Source organism: Callorhinus ursinus, unplaced genomic scaffold (assembly GCF_003265705.2).
Source record: "Callorhinus ursinus isolate GAN/ISIS: 27379988/994484 unplaced genomic scaffold, GSC_fseal_2.0 scaffold92, whole genome shotgun sequence".
In the NCBI taxonomy this organism is placed as follows: domain Eukaryota; kingdom Metazoa; phylum Chordata; class Mammalia; order Carnivora; family Otariidae; genus Callorhinus; species Callorhinus ursinus.
The window spans coordinates 1603448-1628579 of NW_027397154.1; the positions used below are offsets into that span (position 1 = coordinate 1603448).

A 25132-nucleotide genomic window follows, 5' to 3' on the forward strand; every position below is an offset into this window, starting at 1 on the left:
AGCCATGTTAACACGGAAGTGAAGAGACGTGAAATTCCTGTTCATGATATTTTCTATTTAACCCAGTATACTAAAAATATTACCGTTTCAGCACGTAATCAATGGAAGGCATTGTTGACAGTTTACGTTCTGTTTCTCATCCTGAGTCTTTGAAAGCCAGTGTGCGCCTCACAACACCCGGCAGCCGGACACTAAGCCTTCGGTGAAAATCCAGGTCTGCATCCGGGTTCAGAATTTACAGCAAAAGAAGCAGACTCACATGCTCAAGCTATTGCAAGTATATCTAAACGTTTTTGAATAAATGAATGGACTACCAATTTTTAAAAAAGATTTAGTTATTTAGAGAGAGAAGGAACTCGAGCGGGGGGGAGGGGCAGAGAGACAGAATCCCAAGCAGACTCCCCTCTGAGCTTGGAGCCCAAGGTCATGACCTGAGCCAAAACCAAGAGTCAGACGCCTAACCAACCGCCACCCATGCCCCCCCAACTACCAATTTTTAAATGTAAATTATTGGAAATGAAATACATTTAAAAATCCTGTTGTGCTGGCCACGTGGCAGGGCCCAGGGGTCATGTGGCCAGTGTCCACTGGGTTGGACAGGGAGGTCTCAGGGCTGCCAGTGTCCACGAGGCTGACTCCCCAGTGATGAGGGGCCTGGGGGTGCGTGGGGGGCACCGTGGCTCTGTGGGGTGAGATGAGGCAGATGAAGGCCTCTGAGTGGAGGCAGGAGGTCTGACTTACATTTTAATAGGACCCCTCTGGCTGCAGAGCTGGGGACAGACAAGGGGGTGGGGGCAAAGGAGCCCCGGTCAGGCAACGGGCCAGGTGAGGGCCGTGGTGCCCGGCGGGCAGGAGCAGAGGGACCGTAAGACATGGTTGGATCCTTGGAATACCGGGGTGGAAGTCATCCCTGGCAGACTGGATGTGGGGTGTGGTGGGCTGGGGAGGTGGGGGGAGACAGGGGGAGTCAGGAGGCCGCCAAGCAAGTGCAAGGATGGAGTTTCCACTAACCAGCGTGGAGACTGGGGGAGAAACAGTTTTGGGGGGGAAGATGGGATTTGGGGTTGGACTGAGGTTGAGGTGTTGTTGGTGGGTTGCACGTGCCCCAGAGACGGTGGGAGGTCAGAGGACAGTGCCTGGGCCCCTGCCCGTGATGGACGGCTCCCCTCCCATTCCAGAGGACAGTCTGTGGCACCTCGGGCCACGTTTAAAAAAAATTCAGCTAAGTTCTCTGTGCCTCCAGCACCGCCACGCTCACTCCTTGGAGGCCCCTGGAGGTCTTTCTGGGTCAGAGCCACATTTCAAGGTCATGGTTTCCTGCTCTAGGCTGACCCCAGAACAGTTTGATGAATCAAAAGGGCCATACATGGTTGAAAGCTCCACCAGCACGCCTGGGAGGCCTGACTTTATGAGCAGTTACCAAAACAAGACACAACTCTGCAGACCAGCATGTCTAATTTCTCAGCGCGTCCACTCCCGGGCGTGGGGCAGGAATAAGGAGAGCGCTCAGCAGCTCCTCGGGGCCGGCCAGTGCCATGCTCAGCTGCTGTGTAGCCGAGTGTCCAGGGCTCTGGGGGGCCACGCAGGGAGCTGTCACACCCGGCCCCTCCCAGCTGGGAGGGGAGTCGGGAAAGGGGCCACGAGTGGCTCTTAAGGGCTTCTCCATCGTCTGCTGGTGCTGGGACCTGGGCCCGGGGGTGAGCGTCTCGGGACCTGCCGACCAAGGTCGCTCTTTTCTGGCAGCCCAGGCCTGCGGGGCACGGGCCTTCCAACCTGGGACCAGATCCGGGCCCTGAACCTTACTGGCTGGGGGACTTTGGTGACTTGATGTTTGAGTCCATTTGCCCACCTGGTGAAGGGGGTGGTGGTGCCTGGCTTGCAGTTTTGCGCAGCCGTGCTAGCGCGGGGCCTCAGCCCAGTGACTAGATGCTTACTAAGTGCGGGCTCTCGGCACCCGTGCATTCGCTTCCTCTGTCCCGGGCAGGCCTGTTCTGCCCCGAGGGAGGGGATGGAGCAGAGGAGGCCAACCGCACTGGTACGAGAATGGGGGAGAGAGAACAGTGGGGAACCCCCCCCACCGTGACACCTGGGACCTAACTCCGGGCCTCTAGATCAGGACTTCTCAACGGGGCAATTCTGCCCCCCTGGGGGACACTTAGCGATGTCAGCCGAGGTTTTTGGTCGTCACAAATAGGAGAGGGATGTTGCTAGTGTGTGTGGCGGGGGCCGGGGGCGCTGGTTAACAGCCTGCGGCACAGCAGCGTGCTCCCGCGACAGTCCCCGGGCCCCAAATGTCACCGAGGTTGGGAGACCCTGCTTTGGGGCACTCACCCTCACAGGCTCTCGGGGTGAGTGAGAACCGGCCGATGCTTATCAGATGCAGCGCAACGCCCTAACCCGACTCCCCCGCCTTGCTCACAGGCAGCCCCTTGTCACCACGGGCTCTGGGCCAGGAATCGGAGGCCCGGGTCAAGACTGGGCTCGGCGGGGTGTTTCCTTGTTCCTAGTGTCTGCGCCTGCCTCCCTGCAGGTCAGGTCTGGTCGTCACCGGGACAGCGGTGTCCCCACGGCCACTCGGGGCGGCTGCTGACACCTGAAGGCAGGGGTCACTGGGATTGTTACCCCAGCCCTAAGGGGATTTCTGGGGAGGGGGAACCCAGGACCCCCTCTGCCCCTGCCAGGCCACACGGTGTCCTCCCAGACCCGCTTCATCGGGCCTCTTGTTCGGCGTTTCCTTGGGCAGGTGGAGCTAGTCTCCATTTGGGAGAGATGGAATTTGCAGGGAAATGCAGGGCTATTATTTCTGCGCTGTGTGAGTGGGAGACAGAGCTGGGTGAGCGGCAGATTTCCCGGCAGGGGAGAGACAGCTGAGTGTGCCAGCCCGGGCATTGCTAGGATCCTTCTGGGGTGAGTGGCCAGGATTCCCCAGTGGCCGCCTCAGGAAATCAGTGTTTGCTCTGAGTCCTGGGGACAGGCAGGACCCACAGTGGGGGAAGGGTCTCTACCCATGAGCTCAGGCTCCGAGGACACTCTCCTGGGCCGACTTCCGTGGACACCCCTTCTGTGCTGGGCAGTGACCTCGGAATTGTTGGGGGGCCCGGAGGTGGACAGTTCATGGTCGGCGGTGGTCCGGCTGCCTCCAATCCCGTGGCAGGTGCAGCATCGTGTTGAGGGCACGCCTGTGACTCCTTGTGGCTGGAGGCTTCTCAGAGGAGGCGAGGGGCGTGCTGGGCCGTGAAGGACGGAGAGGCTTTGTGAGGGGAAGAGCATTCCAAGCTGAAGGGACAGTCTGGCTGAGGCCCAGCTTTGGACAGTGCCAGGTGTTCTCAGGGAGGGACGGAGGAGAGAGGCTTTCCTGGAAATGTGGGAACAAAAGATTGGAAAGGGGCATGCAGGCCGGTCACAGGGCCTTGCCAGGCAGGACAGGGGCTGGCACTTTGGTCCAAGGGCACAGAGTGTGGTGAGAGGCATTTGAGTAACTTGGCGGTGTGGCCACACCGCAGCAGGGGGTGGGTTGTAGGACGGTGGAAATGGGGGGCCGGAAGGTATCGCTGTCATTCAGGAGGAGAAGGGTAGGCAAGATGTGGGGCGGCTCACGTGTGGGCTTGACGTTTCTCCGGCCCGGGGAGCCGGGCTGCGCCTGCGGGTCGAGGCCACGGCTGCGGTCCCATCCCTTCCCTGCTCTGCTCCAAGCTCAGCCCTGTCTTGGAGCAGGGGAGCTGCGAGGCCCCGAGCTGCCTGCCCTGGGCTCAGGGCCCCTCGGGCTGCCAGGCCCCTCCGGAGGTGGGGCACGGCCTCACCTGCCAGTTCGGGAGCCTGGGAGGAGCCGGGGCAGACGAGTGGCCCGTCTCCCCAGAGTTGTGTGTGTGGGAACCGGGGTAAGGGGCTTACCCACAGGGTGGCTGTGTGAGCGCGTTAGGTAAGAGCACAGGGGTGCAGCTCTTCACCCAGCAAACGGCCACCACGTCTCATGGATAAGAGGTGGCGACTGCCCGAGACAGGTGGGTGGGGCAGGACCGTGTTGCCTTTCAGAGACTGAGGTCGGGGAAGCAGTCAGATCCTGAGTTTGCCTTGGATGCCTCAGCTTTGAGGGGCTCGGGGATCCCGGGAGGATGCCCTGCTGGGCCCTTCCGCTAGTGTGGTTCACGCGATTGACCCTGACTAGGTCCCCCATGAGGCCAGCAGAGTGCCCGGGAGCGGGGTCAGCATGGCCAGCCCGGCCTCAGCCCAGAGGTTGGCTCGGCTCAGGCTCCAGAGGCGCAAGAGCCCTGGGTTTGGGGTCGATGACCTGATACCCATCAGGATGACCTGGGCAGAAGTCTGGGTTCTCTGAAGGGCAGCGTCTCCCACACAGTAGGGATGCCTGTCTGGCAGATCCCGTGAGGTGAGGGCTGTGGGCCCTCCCACGGCACCGGGCACAGGGGCTCTGGGCAAATGTCTTCGCAGGGATGAAGGGAGGCTGGGGTGGGGGGCGGGGGGTAGGGGGCGAGGTGACCCTGGGAGCACAGGGTGGGCTTTGCCCGCTGTTCCCAGGATGGCTTCGACCTCGGTGTACCCATGTGTGTGGGTGGTGGTGAGGATGGGGGTGGGTCTGGGGGCCACCGTGGAGCCTGCCTCACAGCCCCGCGATGGGTCTAGATGGATATGCGGCACCAGGGACGGACAGAGCACTTCATTCCCATGCATCCCTCCTGTTGAAAGTCCGGTGGGCAGCCCAGCAAAGTTGCCCCGAGGGCGGTCTCCGGGGCGCCACCTGTGGCCACAGAGGGCGAGGCGGGGTGCGGAGGGGCTGCGGCCACCTGCTGGCAGCGGGGTGGGGGGGCGGGGCGCGGTCTGCTGGGGCGGCAGACACGAGGGGACGTTGTCTGCCGAGAGTGTAGAAAAATAAATACAACTGAGTAAAATCAGTCTACCTTTTATTATTACCCGCGGCAGCCCTTCTAAATAGGTCAGTGGTAAAACCCTCCCGCGCTGTGGAGAGGTCCTATGCCGAAATAATCTCATGATATCTGTAATAGTGGGAGGGAAACTTCCAAACGAGAGCCAGGGACAGCAGGGGTGATGCTGAGAGTGAGCCTGCAGGACTGCGATGCCTGGGGGCCTGGGGCCTGGGACCCCGCAGGCAAAGAGGGCAGGGTAGGGGGGAGGCATGCGGGCAGTGGCCGCAGAGGCCTTGCCAGGCCCTTTGGAGGTGGGTGGGAAGAGGGTGTGCCCCGTCCCCTGCAGGACTGGCCCGCGGGGTTCCAGAAGGAAAGGCCCTGGCCAGGGCAGCTGGTGGGCTCAGCAGCTCTCCAGGCCGCCCCTTGCCCCTGGGGAGGGACGTGGCAGACGGGTTGGGTTCACGGTTCTCCACCTTGCATAAATAACAAGGATGCACAGGAGGATCAAAATGAGCACTTTCAGAGTTTTATTGCCATGATTTAAACGGGGCTGTGGGAGGGCCCATGTGGAAGGATTGTGGGAGTGTCTCTCTCTAGACTGGAAAGGCTCAGCAGCCCCGACAAAGGGGGGAGAGTGTCCCTGGGACTGGCTGAGGCCCTGGGCCCCAGGACTGCAAGCTTGGCCTCTGTTCCTGCCTGGGTCTTGGAGGGTTCCAGAGGACAGCGAGGTCACGTCCACTCTGGACCAGACACCGTGGGTCCCGTGTACCTGAAGCAGACGTATGCTAGTCAAGACGGGCCTCTGAGCACCTGTGTTGGTGGGGCCCTGCAGGGAGGACACAGGAGAACTCGGGGTCCTGGGGGGGGCATTCCTCTTCTGGATCTGCTCCCCAGGCCAGGTGCATCTTGTTCCATTTGGGGCCCATTTGGAACCAGGGGGTGGGCTCTGAGGCTCTCAGGGCTGAGTGGCCAGGTGACGCTGAGCCCTTAGGTCTGTCCCCGAAGCTCATGGCATGTGGCCATGCTGGTGGGGTGGGGAGCGGGCAGGGCAGGTTGCAGGAATAGCAAACAGGGCTTGCCCAGGGGTCATGTCCACTGAGCAATGGTACGAACTCCTGGAAGGGCGGCGTTGAGAAGGGTTCTGAGGTGCAGTCTGAGCTTGATGGGGAGAGTGTGCTGCGACTGATTTGTGATGTTGTCCTGGGCGAGGACGGGCAGGCTGGCTGCCCCTCCGCCCCCCAGCTGGTGCCACGGGAAGGGCGCGCGAGCCCGTGTTTGCTCCTCAGTGAGCAGCTGCTGCCTGTCTGGGCCCCGGTTTCCTGATCTCTAGAATGAGGGTAAGGATGTTGCCCTTGCAACATGACAGGTGTCTCACGGGGACCAAGGCAGATGCTGGAGTGGGAGCACCTTGCAAAATATAAGAAAGAGGCACGAGCGCAGGCCGGGGACCTTCCCGTGGCTCAGTCGCCCAGGGACCCGAAACGCCCTGAGGAGAGTCCCGTCTGCGGGCTCTGCCTTCTCTGCCCTCCTGGGGACCTGACTGTGCTCTGGTCAAGTGAGAGGCGTGCCTGGGACCAGGCCCTTCCCGCCGTGGCCGAGGTGTCCCGTGGCCCAGGGGAAGTCTCGAGGGTCCTGTCACCGCCCCCCCGACTTAACATTCTGGGACTCTCTTTGTGTTGAATGAGGAAAGGACAGGAGATCTCTCCTCTGGAGTCTTACTCTCCATTAAAGTTAGCAAAATTGCCTTATAAAGTCTAGAAGCCTGACAAGAGCATGTTAGTTTAATAACACATGAATTATGCACATCGGTGCAGTCCCTCAATTTTCATCCTGGGGGCCCTGGAGGGGTTTGGGGAGGGGGCGCCTCTGGGCCGGGCCCCTGTACCCTCCCCTGCTGGCCTGCTGTCCGTCCCCCTGCCCACGGCCTAGTGCTGGCCCCCCAGCCGCCCCTCCTGCCCAGACAGCTCTCCCGGACTGTCGCCTTTCCTTCGGCGCCGGGGGAAGTGCGGGCGAGAGCTCCTCGCTGCGTCCCTGGCTGCCCTCTGGGCTGCATTCTGCATGTCCCTCCCTACCTCCCTGGGCCCCGGCCCATCTCTGGGCTTCAGACTTGCTGAGGGCTGAGGTGAGGAGGACGGCACGTGGGTCTGACGCCTGGAAGGTGGGGGCAGCTTCTTGCTCTGGGCGGCGGGGGGCGCCGCGTGGAGGCTGCAGGAACGAGCCCAGCCTGGGAGTGGGCATCCGGCTCCGGTCAGGGCTGAGCAGCCCCTCCAGGCTGCACACGGACTGGTGTCCAGCTCAGTCCCTCACGGAGAGGGTGCTGCGCCCAGAGGGCAGAGCTCATGCTGGGCGAGCGGGCCGTGGAGACGGAACGGAACTCATGGCTGTCGTTCACTGGTCCACCGCCACCCCCCGGGCAGTGGCAGGCCCTGCACTGACCACTCTGCACACGCATCTCACTGTTCACGGCACTTGGGGGAGCTCATGCTGGGCGAGCGGGCCGTGGAGACGGAACGGAACTCATGGCTGTCGTTCACTGGTCCACCGCCACCCCCTGGGCAGTGGCAGGCCCTGCACTGACCACTCTGCACACGCATCTCACTGTTCACGGCACTTGGGGGAGCCGGTGCTGGGATGCCCCACCGTATAGACCAGGGAGTGCAGGCTTGGTCCCCTGCTGGCGAGTGACCCGGTGACCCGGTGACAGGCTGACCGGGCGGGGTGAGGCCTCACCTCCTGACCCGGATGCTTTGTTGCCTCTGCTGACACCGACCCAGACCCTTCCCTTGAAGGTCTTGGGCAACGGTGGTGAAAGCAGACGGTGGGCATGGTGCAGTGTGATGTGTGCAAGGAGAGGCGTGTGCCCAGAACAGAGTCCCACGGGGAATTAATTTTGGGAGGGCCAGGAAGGCTCACAGAGGGGTGGCCCTGAACGGCCCCCGTGGGACCCAGATGCCATGTGGTGCCTGGAAGAAGGCAGCGCAGGCTGCAGATCAGCGGGTTGGGGCGGGGAGCGGGGGCCTCCAGACGTCAGCTCCATCCTGCCCCACTCCAGGGGTGGTACTGGGTGGGGTGGGCCCCAGGACTGCTCCGGGGGTCGTGGTTGGGGCGGGCAGGCGTGGGGTGTGAGCCCAGGGGCTCGTCCGCTCGTCCCCCTCCTCGGCTCCTCCCCAGCCTGGCCAGGCCCCCCTGAGGCTGGGGGTCTGTGGGTGCCCCAACTGTGTGTGGTCCACACCTGCTCAGACCCTAGAATGGGGGTCTGAGGTTCAGAGAGGGGGAGCGATTGGCCCCAGGGCACACAGCCTGTGAGGAAGCCGACCAACCGTGGGTTTTGGTCCCAGCCCCCCCAGGGCCCTCCTCCACGTGCCCCTTCCCTGGCCGGCCTTCTCTGCACCACCTGCCACGCGGACTCAGTCACACACGCCCACCCTTGCGTGCTTCCCTCACACCTCACCATATGCTCTTGGGGTCCTCTCAGGCCAGGGCTCTGTTCTGGAGAGAACTGAAATGGGGCTCCTGGAAGAGAAAAAGGCAGACCCAGTGCTGCCCGCAGGGTCCTTGTCCTGGGGGGGCTTGGGGGGGGGGGGGGCGGGGCCGAGCGGGAGAACGGCGTCTGGTAGATCAGAAAGCCTTTCTGCAGAAGTTTGGAGTTTGGGAGGCCCCATGCCGGACTCGCAGAGGTGTGCACCGAATGCTGACCCCATGGCCCATATGCCGTGTGGCTTTAGGCAAGTTCTTAGCTGCTCTGAGGATCGATTTCCTTATTAATTGGGGGTAACAATAGCACGTACCTTGGTGGTTCTCAAACTTGGCTCCATTTTGGAATCCCTGGGGCTCTCTAAACTGCGCATGCCTAGCTTCCAGCCCCGCCCTCCTGATGGTATTGGCCCAGGTGCAACCTGGGAAACTCCCTAACGCTCAGCAAAGTCTGGAGCGGCAGTCCCGGGTCTGTGGGGTCCGAGGAGGTAATGCAGACCCTGGGGAGGACCCAGTAGGTGGAGGGGGTTACCTTGTTATCCCCCCGCCCCGCCCCGGCTCCACTTAGTGTGCGGTCTGGAGGGAGAGCATGGGGCCTCACCCTGACGTGGCTGTCCGTGGCCCATCTTCCCTCGAAAAGTCCCTCCTTAACCCTGGGGCCACTTAGCCGGGATGCCCCCGCGAGTCGCCTCCTGGTGGCTTGAGGGACGGGAGCAGTGGACCCCATCAGGCCTCCGGGAGGCAGAAGCCCAGGGTGCTGGCCTGCAGTATGCCCGGCCTGGATGTGGTGGCCCGATCTCGGGGCTCCGGGCAGGGTGCCAGTGGGGGAGGGGCGTGGGCAGAGGCGTGAGGGACCCCAGACCCAAGCGCTCCCGGCAGAGGTTGTGCGTCTGCTGGGCTGAGCTGACGGAGGGGGGCCCTGCCGCCAGCCTGGGGGTCTTTCTCCCTCAGGCGACTGCTCCTTGCTCTTTCTCCTTTGAGTGAGGGAGACTGAATTTAGCAGTGGGGGCCACGAGGGGAAGCGAGAAAGGGGTCCTTGGTCCTGTACCCAGCTCCCCGCTCCCGGGAGGGGGGGCCGCTTAGCATTTTGTGAGCCACAGACCACTTTTCCGCTTTCTCCTCCGACCACAAATTCTACCCTGGCAAATGCCTTTGATTTCTGTTGCTTTTCACCACCCCCCAAACACAGTGAATCTTTTAATAGCAGAGGCCCTTTGGATCTCTAACCAATCGGTCACCAAATGCTACCCCAAGTGTACTCAGAATAGATGCTTTTAATAAAATATATTACCTTTAAGCCAGTGTAAACCTGTGGAATTTGTACATTTCTTTTAGAGCATCTCTACAAATTTTACAGTATTGAAATCACCACCCAGTGACCTTTTGGGAAATACTAGATAAATTACAAGAGACAAATAGATAAACCAAACAGGGAAGTCCAGTTTCTAGCGCTGTTCCTGCCTGATTCTCAGGCTGAGTCTAGAAACCCCGGACTCCCTGAGTGCCCTCCCTGGCCTCCAGGCAGAAGCAGGTGTCCATTCTGGATGTGGCTCCCTGTGCTGGGTCCTGTCTGTTTGCTTCTGTGCTCCGTCAGCCAAAACTAGTCCCCTGGTGGCCAGGTCCCCGGAAATGCTCTTGGGCAGCCAGGACTGCTTTGGAAAGACGCAGAAGCTCTGCTGTGGGTCTGCCCCTGGCACATGGTGCGGACCCCTCAGCCCTGGCAGGTGACAGCTGAGCCTGTCTGAGCCCAGTGGCCCTCGTGTGGGGGTTCTTGGGGTCTGGGCCAGCCCTTGGTCGCCTGCGTGTGGCCCGCCCACTTTGTGTGCATCTCCTCCACCTGCAGGTCAGGTCCTGGGCCCTCCTTCCCCTTGGGCACCTTCTGCCCTACCAGTTGGTGATGGTCGGGGGATGCCCAGCAGGTGTACCCTCCTGTTCATACTTCCAGTGGGGAAAACAGAATTTCGAAGGGAAATGGTCCATCAAACCATGTCTCTGCGAGCCCCAAGGGGCCTTCCGGGGACTCCCGGCTCCTCCCGTCGTGGGAGCTGCTCCTCTTGCAGCCAGATGCAGAGACACCACAAGATGACAGACAGCTGGTTCCTGCACTCCCAGGGCTCACAGCCGGGTGGACAGATGCTCTCCCCGGGACCTGCCATTCTGCTCCTGCTCCCAGTGGAGGAAGCAGAGAGGAGGGGCTGCTTGGGGAGGGGGCTGCTGGGAGTCGCAGGCCCACCGTGGGGTCTTGGAGGCCGCCTGGGGAACGTGTCGGGCCAGGAGGGGAGGGTCTCTGGTGTGAGTGAGACTGGGGGAGGTGAGCGGGACTCCAGCCATGCAGGTGCCTTGCTCAGGGGATCCAACTTGACCCTGCAGGCCCTGGAGATGCGAGGGATTTAGGCGGACGGGAGGCACAGTTTGTGTTCAGGAGTGCAGGGGTGGGGGGTCTCTGGAGCTAGCGTCCAGGTGCGGACCCAGCAGCTGGGTGACTTCGGCCCAGTCCTGGCGTGTGAGACGGGCAGACTCCGGCGCTGATGTCATCCATCCACCTCTGGCCACCTGGCCCATGTCTCCTCTGGCTGTCCCCCGCACGCACAGCTGGTGGCGGCTGGAGGGAGCAGGGTGAGTTCCCAGGAAGAATGTGCCCTCCTGACCCCGTGGCTCACATGCCTGGCCGTTTCCATCCTGCAGGAACGCCCACCTGGCTCCCCACAGCCCCGGGCCCAGCTGGGTTTCTTCAATGAGACCATTCGTTCTGCTGGGCCTCCCGGCCCCTGGCCCCAGGCGACACCAGCAGCTGATTTGGGGTGGCTGCCTGGAAGCTGGGGACACGGTGGGGCCACGTCAGTGAGTTTGGACGGTGTGTTCCTGCTCCCCTGTGCTGGGGTGAGGCCTCGTGTGTTGCCGTCCGCTCTGGGGGCTCAGGGGCCCCGGGTCAGCTCCCAGCACCTTGCCGGCGGCGTTGAGAAGGCTGTGGGTGGAAGGACAGGCTCTCCTCCAGGAGCATCATTTCTTCCGTGGTCTTGGCACCAGGTCCCAGAGCTTCTCAGGGCAAGAAGCCCGGGTGGGGGCTGCCTGGGATTCCTGTTTTCTTACTCTGTGCTCACAGCTGTTATGTTTAAAGGCTTAAACAATGTGTCCTAAGCAAGTAAGTATCTGTTTAGTCCGTGGGATGAGGAAAGTGACGGTGGCTCTGGCAGCCCCCCCCCCACGCCCCTGCCAGTCTCACGTGCACGGCCTGGACCACTGGATGTGCAATGGGGTTGTTCGCCTTGCTCCTCCCTCCTGTCATTCATTCGTTCATCAAGTACTGATTGAGTACCAGGTCATGGGGACAGAGAGATAGGATCCGGACCCTGCACAGAACAGCCCGGAGTCTGGGGTGACCACCCATGGGAGCCCAGGGGCTGCGGGATCTCGGGGGGCCCAGCACAGAGTGTGGTTCTGACCTAGAACCGTGGTGCCTGTCCGCGAGCCTGGGGGCAGGGATGGTGGCCGAGGGCTTGTTAACGGCAGCCCAGAATCCCGCCGTCCCACTGCTCGTGGTGGGTGTGGAAGCCGGGAGGCAGGGGCAGCCGGGCCCTCAGGCCTCCCAGACCCGACGGCAGCAGATGCTCCACATGTGGGGCGATGGTTTGAGTCTCTGTCCAGATGGGGAGCACGTTCATGTTAATAATTATGCCAGGCAGCAGGCGTAAACCGGACCCTGCGGGCCACTGGGGGCCTGGCCACCCCGTGCACAGACCCCTGGGGTTCACCGCCTGGTCTTCCTCACAAGAACTGAGAAGGAAGAGAAAGGACGCTTCCTCTGTGTTGGTGGATGTTAGAGACGGGGCTGGAGCAGACTGGTCCAGCTGTGGGCTTCGGCCTGGCTTCCGTAGGGCTGGCCCTGTGCGGAGGTGGCCGGCTGGCTGGGGTCAGGGGCTCGGTGACTCGGGGGGAGAGCCAGCAGCTGTGGCTTCAGGCGAGCGGCAGCCAAGGGGCCACATGCATGGGGGGCACGGGCCTCTGTGCCCGAGTCCGGAATCAGAAGGCTCCTCCAGTCACCTTGGGCTCTGTGTCTCAGTTTCCTTATTTGTCAAGTGGGGACAGCAGTTCCTTGTGAGGATTGAGTGAGATCCTACGTGAAAATGGGTGAAAATGGGTAGACTCGGGGTCTGACAGGTCACAGGTCTCAGGAAATCCTTGTGGAGTTTGCCCCTGCAGGCAGTCCCCAGAATAGCGTCCTGTAGGGAACCACGGGGTCCTGCCTGGGAGCAGCTCTGGTGTGAGCCCACTCTGGTGGGTGAGCTCCTGCCGTGAGGTCGGGGCCAGTCAGGTTCTTGCAGGAAGGAGGCAGATAAAGTAAACGCCCAGAGGAACCGAGGTTCGCGGCTCCCCTGGGTGCGGACAGTGTCCTGCCCGCACTGTGTGAGGCGGGGCCACGTCCCAGGGACCCTCAGGCTGCGTGAGCCTTGAAGCTCCACGCAGACAGGCAGCCCGGTCAGCCTTTTCTGGGCCCGCCGAAGAGCTTGCTCACACACGGGCAGGGACGTAGCTTGTGGGGTGCCCGCTGCTGGAACGGACTTGGCACCTCCAAGCCAAAGGTGGGCCACAGTTTGGTGCCGTGGGGGTGGGGTCACCAGGAAAGCGCCATGAGGCCGAGTCACAGCCTGAGCTGGGTCTGCATCACTTCCCTCAGCATCATCCGTGCTCGCAGACAGTTGGGGCCTGTGCCAATGGCTAGGAGGCCCCGAGCTGGGTTCTGCATGGCCGTCCTTCCACTGCCGGCCAGTGCCGGAGTGCCCATTGCTCCGTGCCAACTGGCTCTTTTCCCAGACCATTTCCCTTTGTTTATGTTTCAGCTCTTATATTCTTAAGCAAAAACAAGATGGAGACCTACAGTAGGTCGGGGCTGTTTCCCCCACTGTTTCCCGAATGAACCGGGGAAGAAATGCTCACGCCCCAGGACCCGGTGGAGCACCTTGGAGCGATGGCAGGGGGGTCAGCCGGGCCCCGCCAACGGGCGGCTGGGATGGGCAAGATTAGTGCAATATTAGTGCTTTCCGCTACTGGCCTGTGGCCTGGAGCAGGACAGGGCCAGCTCCCCTCTCTGGAACTCATTTCTTTCCCAGGAGAGAGGGGGTAGTGGGGCCGAGGTGACTCAGAAGGCCCCTTCCCGCTGAGTCTGTGCACCCGGGGCGGGACGCGGCTGTGGAAGGGAGGGAGGTGGCGCCGTCCTGGGCATCCTGCAGCCCTGCAGCCCTGCACGGTGCGCACGGGGAGCACGCACAGGGCTGGTCGTCACCCGGGAAGCTCCGGTCAGCCTTCAGACCCACCCGTGGAGCTGGCCCCACCATTGTTTTCTCACCATGTGTGATTCCTGGGCGTCTTAAGATTTGCAGTTGGCCCAAACATTGCCAGGCTCAGGGATGACTTTGCCCGTGGGCGGATGGAAACCGGCTTGCCCCGGGCACCAGGCTGGGAGTGGGCAGAGAATCCCACTGTGGAGTCCTCTGATGAGGCCGGAAGTACCGAGGCCCTAGTGTTGCTTCTGCCCCAGCACCAGAGGCGGGGCTGTGGGCAGAGGAGGGGAGAGAATGGGAGGGAGAGGGGGTGAGGGGTGGGGGTGGTCTGCAGGCCCCACTTGGCATCTTCGAGACCAGCACGTGCTTCTCTCCCTCTCCGGAGGTTCGAAGCAATGCTTTTATTTCAAGTCACACGCGTCCGAGGACCAACTTACCAGTTCATGACAATGGGCTGACCCGCAGCTCCTGGGGCAGGTGGGAGGGGCCGGGCCCGGCCCAGGCTGATTCGGTTTTAGCCAGGAGCCCAGTGTGGTGCACACACAGCCTCCTGCAGAGCAAAGTGATTTCCTGCTGTTTTATTGGTTTGGAGACCAGATAGGCTTTAATAAGAGCACATAAAACTACTTCAAAGCCAGCCATCCAGAAAGCACGGTTGTTTCAAACATTCTAGAACACTGAAGAAGGTGGGGGCTTCTGCCAGCTGGAAGAAATGTGGGGGCACAGTCCTGGTGAGGGGAGCAGTGCTGTCTGTTCATGGTGATGGGAAACCGCACGGTCTTCCCCAGGCTCAGCCATGCCCGGGCGCGAAGGAAGGTTGTGTGGTTCCGTGACTTGGGACCCTGGGGCTGCCAAGACAGACCCTCATAGGCGCCTCTCTGGAGACGCAGGTGTGGGTCAGCACCTGCCGAACAGATGCATGGTGGCAGGTGTGCCCCTTCGGGGCGGGAGAAGGCTGCCAAGGCTCTGGCAGCACGGGAATGAGGCCAGTGCCCACAGGCCAAGGGCATGCACCTTCCACAGGTGGGCGGAGCCAAGGTCATCAGGAGCAGAGTGTTTATTGGAGAACAAGACAGAGTGGCCAGGGGAGAAATTGGGAGGTGACATCCAGGACAGGGATCTGGCTTATGGAGAATGCATAAATTCAGGGTTGTTTTCATAAACAGGGAAGACAGCGTAGGCGGGACGCCCCAGCATCCAGGTTCTAAGCTTTGTTTCGACCCGGGCTGGTACTGGACAGGGCCTGAGCCAGCCTCCCTGGGCCTCCATGTCCTCACACAGAGCGAAGCATGGGCGGCTAACTGATCTCCAAGGTTGCCTCTGGGCGTGTACCTTGGGGAGGGTCTCCCCACTCGAGGACTCTGGCGCCACAATCAGAGTGAGGCTCACAGACGCATTTGTTTGTTTAGCTTTACTGGGTACAGAGCACCCAAGAAGGCAGAATCCAGGACTTTGAGAAAGTCAGAGCCTTCCAAAGTAGTGATGGGCGGCCCTGATAGGAAGTGAGTTTCCGGTCCCTGGAGGTAATCAAGCAGAGTGAATGACCACATGCCAGGACTCTCACAGAGAGTCATGTGTTATTTAACTAGATGGCTTTTGAGTTTCCTTTTCACTCTTAGATTCTGGGGCTCCACACACTTACGTGTATGTGATTGCCTGTTTGGCAGTGTCTCCTGAAGGCTGGGGTGCTGGCCTCAGCTTTCTGGAATTTTCTTGTGTCCCTGGAGTAGCAGGTCTCATCGCTAGCTTGCACATTAGAATCACTGAACTATTGAAATGTCAGTACCCAGGCCTCCCCTGCAGAGATCCTGAGTTAATTGCTCTGGAGGAGGGCCAAGGTCCTCAGTTCTAGGATGGCCAGGCTGGTGGTGCCTGGCGGGCTTCCCTCGGCCCCCGCACTGCCCGACGGGGCTGGAGGTAAAGCCCCGGGTCTCACTCTGCCTTGGTGTAGAGCTCAAGTCGGAGGCCCTGGACTGACCCTTCCGCACCTGCTCCCCAGCAAGCGTTTGTAAAGTCCTTCCTTTATGTGTCTGGAAGAGCCGTCAGTGGGCCAGTGTTTGGCGGCCCGAGGAGAGGCCAACACCAACGTGCCTTTGGAAGGACCTCCTCGAGCACAGCTGTACCTGCACATGGCAGACGGGTGATGGAACATTTGATTGAATTGCACAGAATCTTTGCCCGTGTTGTAAGCGGGGCAGGAAAGTGTATCACAAGCGAGCGTGTGGTAGAGAAGGCCGGCTCCGCTCTGCTCAGATCTTGCAGAGGAAACCGTCTCCCTAATTGGAATTACGTTTGTGGCCTTGGGGCGTCAAGCAGAGGAGAGCCAGGGCCTGGGGGGGGGGGTGTCATTTCCTCCTAATTGGTGTCCTGGCCGTGGTGCGGGCTTCACTAAGCATCACATGGTCGCTCTGCTCAGACCTGAATGTCCTTGTTATTAACTGCCTGGTGCCCCCAGACATCAGGCTCCATTCCTTCTGGGAATGACCAAGTGGAAGCCACAGAGAAATGCCCCGAGCCAACCTGACTTGATGGGTTTTATTTTGGGACCACCGGTTCCCTCACTCAGCACGTTCCTCCCTGCCCTCCCCACACCGGGCCCAGCCCCAGTTGCGCTTGCGGGAGGAGGCAGACCCCCAGCCACGACCTGAGGCTGCTCCTGGTCTGTCTGTCGTGCCAGAAGGTGCCGGGGGCTCAGCGGTGACATGACGGGAGACTTGTCAGGGGGCAGGCTGATGGTCTGCGGGCCCGAGACTCCGGCTCCCCGGGGGCCCCCACCTCCTCCTTGCTCAGGGGCGGTGGGCACATGAGTAAGCGTCCCCAGGCCCTGGGGGCTGCTCAGAGGGTCGGAGCAGTGGCTGCCGCGCCTGGCCGTGTCGGGCACACTCTGCACCTCTAGCTCCCGAGTCTGCAAAGTCAGGACGGAAGTGTCCACCTGCTTCACGTCTCAAAAATGCGCCACCTTCATTCAAATAGTCAACGTTCAGCTAGTATTTATTGACCTACTATGTGCCTGACAACACCCCACACACGGGGCTGTGGAGGGGCAACCCCTGCCCTTCTGGGGTGTCCACCCTGGCGCTTGGGCCAGCACACATCAGTGGGCAAATCGGGCCCCTGTGGCAGTGGGAGCCGGCCACCCCAGCAGAGGTGTGGGTGGTGGCACGGGCGGGTCTGCTCACGAAGGGCATGGGGCCCAGGCGGGCTGTGGGCGCTCGGTGTGGAGGCCACCCTGCGTCGCCTCCAGGCCAGGAACAGAGCTCCCAGCTCAGATGCGGCATCACCCAAGGACTGAGGCCAGGGCGAGAAGCTGTCTCCTCGCAGGCACAGGTCCGGGCCCCGCTTCTGGACCCCCTCAGCTGGCTCACGGTGTCCCTGTCGGCTTCTGGGCCAGAGGGGAGGGTGGCCGGCTTAGCCTCAGCTCTGTGTTCCCTGAGAATATGCCTCAGGCACCCCAGACTCGGTGGGGGAGCCGGCCGGCTCAGCAGCTTCTCTGGGGAGAAGGTGCTGTCTGCACTCCTCACATTCAGGACATAGGGTCAGGGCACCTCCTCTGGCTCTCGTCATGCCCTGGTCGCTGAAAGGGCCACCTGTCGGCCTCTTCTCTCCACCTGGGCTTCTTGTCCATTTCTGACTACCCCAGCCCAGCTTCTCCAGGCCCTGCCCACCTGCCCCTTCTTCTACCTGGTGGGATTCAGTCTCAGTGGGCGGGGGTGGAGGAGTGGGGAATCGCTGGCATTTCACAAGTACCCAGCATAGGGCCTGGCCACGGCTAAGTGCTCAGGAAATATTTACAGGGTGAACGGGTGAGTGAATGAATGTTTGGCCCACTGCGGACAGCCGAAGGTGCTTTTCTGAAATGCCTGGGGAGCATCTTTGTAAATTGCCACAACCTCAAAACATCGATATGGGAGGTGCATTCGGCAGCCCTGACTGAGGACCAGCTCAGGGTACCGGGGGGGTGGGCCTGAGCTGAGGCAGGGCCCCCAGTGAAGGACAGGGAGAGTGGGCAGGAAGGGAGGTCCTGAGGAAGGGTGGGGGAGCCGAGGGAGCAGGCAGGGGCATGGTGCAGCGTGGAGAGTGGCACCCGGCACGCCAGCCTTTCCGCACAGCCCAGGCCTGGTTCTGGCATGCGCAGCGTTCATGAGCAAGTGAGTAATTAGGACAACCATTCCAGAGCCAGAGGATTAAGCTGATGCTGAATATCAGTTAAGTTTGGAGCCTTTCCATGAAATTGAAGGAAAAGTTGACCTTACCAGACAGAAAACATTTCTAAAACTATGATTTCCCAGATCGAATGCACAGCACGCAGATCTTAATCCAGCAAATGCAGACTCTAGATGACATGGTCTCTTCCCCCTCAGGGGTCTGGGCCAGTGACAGAAACCACGAACGGACCACAGATGTAAGAACAGGCGCACGCACACTTGGGGGGCTTCAGTTTGGCTGGGGAGGCACCTGCACACTCCTACCTTGGTTAGGCTCATATTCGTCCCTGCGGGACTCTGTTTTTCTGTTATCTTCAAATGTCCCAAACAGTCAAACACATTTAGGACTTCAGCGTGTCTGGGAAGATCTACCGTACTCATTACACTTCCGGCCTGTCTTTGGAAGCCAGGAGGCCGGTGCAGAGGCCGGGGACACACCCCCCACTCCACACAGCCTTGGGGGCGGACAGGCTGGGCCAGGAGAGGCGGAGCGGTTCTGAGAGTCCTCGCTGCAGGGTGCGACCAGGGGGGCGGGCAGGGGTGCCTGTGCATGGGCAGGGCATGGGATCTGGGGGCAAACAGATGTGGAGTGCATCCTGGCTTCTTGAATCCTGCCTTGTCACGTGGGGTAGCTTCACAGACTCTTCGTTTCGTCCTCTGTAAACGTGGCTCGGTGAGGCCTTGGCAGGCCTCTCCGTAGGGCTGTAGGCCACCCGGACGCCATCGGCGAGAGGTCACAGGGGTGTGAAGGGCTCGCCGGTGGTGCCAGCCCCTTGCAGGAAGGCAGCAGGAAGGCATCCCCACCCTGCTGGGAATCTCCTCTGCAGCCCCGGTGGATGGCCGTGGCCAGCCACCACGAGGACGGCTGAACTGTCTCAGTCGGCGGGGAAGAACGGTATATGGGAAAGTCCGGTAGATAGCTAAAATCTGGGTTAGTTGTGTGACCTTGGAAAAGTCACTCTGTCTCTCTGATTCTCAGTTTCTGTATCAGTACAACGGAGACATCGTGGTCCTGTCTGTAGGGGGAGGATGTGAGAAGCCTAGTCTGGCACCTGGTACACAGTTGGTACTCAGTAAATGTTAGGTAAAAGGGAAAGTCCTGTTACTAAGTAATTTCCAGAAGCACTTGTCATGCACCTGTTGTACTCGGTGCTCCGAGGTAGCACGGCGCCGAATAGCGTTCCTGGGGTCGGCAGGCTCTCCCTGGCTGGTTGCACTGCCGCTCACGGTGGGTCGGGAACTCTGACGCTTCATATAGTGTGATGCTATATTCTCAGTCATTTTCACATTAAAAAAAAAGTAAAACATTTAAAAATAAATGGAAAGACCATCTATGCAGCTTTGGTGTCTAGGTTTTTCACTGGATATCATGAGCTTTTCCTCTTCACATATTCTCACCAGAAGTGGTTTTAAGTGGCTACCTAGTGGTCCATCCCTGGCTATTCTCAAATTTATTTAACCACTCTGATAGTGTTGGGCATTTAGGAATAAATGGCTTTTAAAAATGACTCATCTGTGGGGCTGTCGTTCCTAAGCATTCACTGCTCCGTTGTTGAACAGTTCTGAGTTGCAGAGGGGAGGGCTGGCCGGTTGACAGGACCCCCTCCCAGCGTAGCAGCCCCTTGGCCCCTCAGATGGGAGCCTGTGGGGCAGGGCAGGTGGCAGGTGCCCCCACGTGCTATGTGGCAGCTAATTCGCTGGCTACCATCACCCAAAGAACCGTATCAATTTCAAGTTTCATTGGAGTTGAGGCAGCAAAGCAAAGATGGCAATTCAACATTTTAACAAATAGGAAACATTTCTAGTCCAGCCAGACTTTGACATGTTTTCCAGCTATTAGAAATTGTTGATGGTTTATTTTTCATTGACACGTAGTAGAGAATGCCAGGAAATCTGCAAAGAGGCAAGGGTCCCGTGGCTCTGGGACAAAGCTCGTCTCCCTGTGGGGCTGGAGCTGACCAGAACTGAGAAGCAGGTGGAAGGCGCCTCTTATGTAAAGGCTTTGAGTTTTAGAACAAAAGGAAGAAGCTCAAAGGAGGGGAGGCAGCATCTGGCCCCTTTCCCTCCACCTCTTCCTCTAAAAATGATGGAAATAGACTTGGATTCTGGCTTTAGTTCATTTCTGCCAAAAGAAATAAATTAGACATTGAAATGTGCAGCTGATCCCACGGCCTTCCCAGGGGAGGCGTGATGCTCCCCAGATGCCTCCAGAGTCCTTGGAGGGAGAAGTTAGGGCTGTTTCTGGCTCAGGGGCCGGGGGAGCCGTCCCTGTTGGTTCCTGTCGGGAGGTCGGTCTTGTCCTGAAACAGCCGAGTTCAGGCTGTGTGTTCAGCCCTCTGTAGGTCAGACCTCTAGGCTTGGGTGGTGTGTCTGGTGTCTCCCAGTCGTGCTCTCAAAGACAGGAGGCTTCCCGAGGGCTGCCCCGGGCTCTGTCCGCACGTGTGTGGGGAGCGAGGACCACAGGCCGCTCTGCATTGCGCTGTAGACTGTGGAGGCTCCGTGAAACCTGGCTGGGGTGTAGACCGTGGTCTGGGCAGTGTGGATGGAGCCCTCCCTGCCACGGACGAGCCTGTGTGGCACACAGACTGGGGGCTGTGCATAAGCCAGACCGGCGGAAGCTTCTGGCAGGCAGGGTGCTCTGAATGCCCCCACCGCTCCGCACACTTGAGCATCTGGCGGGGTTCCGGCAGTTGTCATGAAGGAATGAAGGAATGCACTATTTCGTTCGTTCTCCGCGGGTCCCCAGCACTACCCTGTGCCTGCACAAAGGGGGCCCCACCCAGTAACTGTATCGAATACGTGACCGACAGACCCCAGGGAGAGGTTCTTGGGGTCTCAGCCTGCAGCGGTGGAGGGTGGGGAGCCTGGGGTTGGGCCTCTGCAGGTCCGAGCCCTCCCCTGACTCCAGAGCTTGCCCTACTGGACACCACCCGCTGACCCTGCAGACCCGAGCCGCACTCACTCTGCGTCGCAGTGTTCGGGCGCTGCTGTCTCCCTCCTTCTGTTGAGCCCCCCCCAGCCCTGCCGTAGGCTTCCCTTGGCATTCATTGTCTCCTCGCTGGAGACACCTCCCATTACTGACTTGAGCTGTCCTTTGGATCTGCTTGAGTGGGCTTCTCATGGCAGAGAGGGCCTGAGCGCCTGAGGGCAGGGCTCTGGGTTCGAGCCATGGACGCTGGCTTTCAACTCCGGCACAAGCCAGTCACCCCCGGAGCCTCCTCCTGTAGCATCCACAGAGCTGGGATAGAGGCCGCGGGCTGCATGAGGATGAATGAATATGTGACAGCACTTTGCACACTGTAAGGTGCTTTCTGGAAGTCAGGGGCGGCTGTGAGCACAGGGCTGTTGCTGGCGTGCCTTGGGTCTCTGGGGACTGAGAGCTCGGAAGTGCTGCCCGGCGCATCGGCTACTCTGCTCGGGCTGTGCTCTCGACTTCCCTTGGGGCCAGAGTCGCCCCTGCTTCCAGATGCCCAGCAGGGCACCATGTCCCGGCCCGGACACCCTGACTCTGCAGAGGATGCGCAGTGAATCCAGAGGTAGCTAAGCCTCCCCAGGCCAGGCATGGGTCTAGGACTTTACACCCACAGATGCCTTTATTTTTCCCGGCAGCCCTCAGAGGCGGGAACTAATGTTCCCCCCACCGGACACATGAGACAGTCAAGGCGGGGAGAGGAGGAGCGGGCAGCCTAAGGCCACACAGCCGGGAAGGGGCTGTGTCCAGAGCTGTGCTGCCCGGCGGTTCTTGGCTGGAAGATGCAGTGAACACTGGGGGCGCACCCCTGCCTGCCCCACCCCCTGCAGGGGGGGCCCCTCTTTGCTCCCCAGCAACTCTCTGCCACCCTGCCTCCCTCCCTGCTCTTGACCTAACCTGGGTGGTGAGAACACCTGCCAGGACGTTCTACGGCATGCCGGAGAAAACCCTGCATGGTCAGAGATGGAAGGAGCTCAGGAATCCTCTGGTTCGGGTTTGTTCAGAGAGAGGCCCAGGCTGGAGATTGAAGCCCGAATGTAGAAAAGCAGCCCAAAAAGGAATTATGTTCATACGACTTGTGAGCATGGAGGCAAAATTCTAAACGACCCATCCGCAAACTGGGCCGCGGAGAGCAAACGTGATGCCTCCTGCCCAGGCAGCCTCCATCCCAGGAATGCAAGTAGGCTTTAACTCTAGAAAACAGAGCCTGGGGGCAGGGGGGGTTGCTCAGCCCCCGCAGCCCCAGGCCCAGCCCAAGGCAGGACCTGCTGGCTGCGCCCCTGAGCCCCCTTCCCCTTTGCACAGCCCCTCGACCGACCCCATTCCTAATTCTCTTTCCATTTCTCCGGCAGGATTCCATGTTTTCGTTGGCCCTGAAATGCCTTATCAGTCTGTCTACCATCATCCTTTTGGGTTTGATCATCGCCTACCACACGCGGGAGGTCCAGGTAGGTGCTGGCGCCGGGGCTCTTCCCTTCCGGCTTGGAACCCCATGAGAGAGGGAAGTGGGGTTGCCCTGGGCCTTCAGAACGGTGTGACAGATCTTCATTTGGGGGCCCCTGAAGCGAACATGGCCTCATGATCTGGGGGGCAGTCCTGGTCCGCATCCTCATGGCTGCGCCGTGAGAGCCCCGTACCTTCTCTGTCTCTTGCTGGAGGCTTTCAGAGCTTGAACCCCAGACCGCCCCCGCATTGAGGCAGCCCCGTCTCGTGTCCCCTTGTGCACACGTGCACGCATTGCACCAAATACCACCAGCAGTCCATATTTCTCAGTGGTGTGGCCGTTACCCCCACTGGACCCTGAAGGCTGGGAAGGAGTCACTCTCTTGGTGGAATACAAGTCTGATGTGGGTGAGGGGTTGCTGTTTCTTGGTGCTCAGAAATGACTCAGCCCCCGGAGAAGTGTCGGCTGGGCCTCTGGGTGCACTTCCAGGCCGAGGACAGGCAGCCCCTCTGGGCTGGGGCGGGGAAGGGGTGCAGGAGTGAGCAGACCTGCAGCATCTTCTCAGGACACTGGGGCCCCATCGCCCGGCCCCACAGGCTGACCCTCTCCACTGCAGACTGGGTAGTTCTAGAACCTCAGATGCCTTTCCTCACATGCATGTGAGTCAGGATGTAATCCGGGTCCCTGGGCTGGAGGAGGGCAGCCACATCTGGGCCACAGGCGACAGACCGACAAGGACCAGAGCTCACGGTCAGAGAAACTGGCTTGAGTCTCGACTCTTCCCACGGTGTGTCTTTGGCCAGCCCTGACCTTTCTCCATCTGTCTGGAGCAGCTTTCACAGAGGACAAGCAGTGCTCTGTGAGCCAGAAACACTATGCAAATCTTGTCCCCGTTGTTGTGGGGCTTTCTGGGCGGGTGGCTGCACAGGCAGATGCGGGTAGGTGTCGGGGCCCTGGGCCGGCCTGGATGGCTCCCGGCCACCATGGCAGGGTTCCCGGCTGTGGATGGCCAGAGGACACTGATCCAGAAGCCACGACCCTCCGGGGCTCACAGGTGCTCAGACAGACGTTTGCTCTGAGCGCCGCGTCCAGACACCACCAAGAAGGTTCCTTCACGGAGTCGGAACTGCGTGGAGCTGGTGGCCTTTGACCCAGGCCGTGGTTGTCAGCTCCCAGCAGGAGCCAGTGCAGGCAGGAGGGGCCAGGCCTATCCTGCCCTGAACCAGCCGTGGGGCCCAGGGATTCCTTCGACCCCTCTGAACCCCCGTGTCTCATCCGGAGGGAGCCCATTTGCTACGTATCCCCCTGACCTGTGTGGAAGATGTCACCCAGGCCCAAGAGAAAAGGCCGAGTCCTGGAGCTCGGCTGTGACCCAGGCTTGAGGGAGGCGGGGCGCGGAGCAGGTCCCAGCCTCAGCTCTCAGACCTGGCCCATCCCAGCCCGGTGCAGCGCCACCAGCTCGCTCGGCGCCCCTTGTCCCAACGCGGCTCACACCCAGTCTCCACTTTGCCCTAGTTATGGGCAGTAGAGGACACTGTTTCGGCCGCTTATTTTCGCCTGGCCGTCACAGTTTGCACTGAGTCCTGGCTCAGACACTTTGGCCTGCAGGACCTGGGGTCAGTGACAGCTTCTCTGGGCCTCAGTTTCCCCATGTGAAGTATGGACATCCTAGTACCCACTTCGCTGGACTCTGAGAGGGTTGGTAACAGTGGAGTCCGGGGTGGAAGCTGGTGGTCTTCCTGTGACCTCTGCCCCCCACTTCCAGCTGGGCACCCTCCTGCAGGAGGCTGGACCCCCCCACCCTTCTGCACCCACCCCCAGCCCGGGCTTGCCTGCGCTCTCAGCCTCCAGAGCTGTGCCCCGTGGCCCCGTGGCCCCCCATCATGTGGGGAGTCACAGTCCCTGGCTCCCTCTGTCCCTTACCTTTCCAGTAAAGCGACTTCTGCACAGAGCTGGACCTTCTCCTGCCTGAAGGACGCGGGGGTGGTTTGGGTCCCGGCAGTCAGCTCGGGGAGAGCTTGCTCCTACGGGGCCCCCTCGGACGCACCTCGCCCGACCACATTGCAGTTCCCTGCTCTGTATCTTTCTCCCCAAACTTAGGGACGGTGATGTCATGAATCTTTGCATTTCCAGGGACCCACAGTGTCTGACAAAGAGCAGGGGTTTGCAGGGCCTCTTTTGAGTAAAAGGGCGCTGGATGCAGGATGTCCGGTGTCCAAGCCCTTGGGACTCTTCCTTCGCTCTGTGGTCTTGGGCCTCGGTGTCCCCATCTGTCAAGTGGGGCTCCTAAGCCTCCTCATTCTGTAATGCTCTGGTTTGGGTCCGAGCGCAGCAGGAGGGGGGTGGGCAGCTGGGGGTGCAGTGCCAGGAGCACCTGTGGGGGTGGGGAGACCAGCTGCTGCTCATCTGCGGGAAGCGGGGTGGGGGGTGGCTCGCCCCCTCCGTGGGGCCGAGGCAGGGGCTTGTGTGAAGGACGTGCTCACCACTTCCCACACCAGCTGCTGTGCACTTGGCACAGACACGTGACCGTGTCGGCACGGCCCCCCCCCGCCCCGCCGCCCTAGACACTCGCATCCAGGCCCCCGGCCCTGGCACACAGGAGGCTGGGGTGCCTTCTGGAATCGTACTCCTCATGTCAGTTTGGGTGGCTTGTGTTTTCGAGGCACAATTCTGAAACTGGGTGGCTCTTAACTGAACTCTGGCTTCTGTCGTGGAGCCTCAGGCTTGGCAGGCTCCCGGAGGTGACCAGGTACCCCCACCTGTGCAGGAACCCCCCTACCTCCGTGGGCTCTGCCTGTGACAGGGAGCCACTGCCTCTTGAGGGGTGTCTCTGCCGGTCGAGGGGGGCTCTCCCCTGGTCGAGGGGGGCTCTCCGCCGG

At 60.7% G+C, this 25132-nt stretch overlaps 1 protein-coding gene across 1 annotated transcript in view; it reads left to right on the top strand.

Annotated features, from left to right (window-relative positions):
• KCNN3 (potassium calcium-activated channel subfamily N member 3) overlaps positions 1–25132 on the top strand; it is a 128397-nt gene that overhangs the window by 13061 nt on the left and 90204 nt on the right. The window contains exon 2 of the mRNA XM_025858881.2: positions 22162–22257. Coding sequence (XP_025714666.1) covers positions 22162–22257 — 96 coding nt within the window. The remainder of the gene's footprint in view (positions 1–22161; positions 22258–25132) is intronic.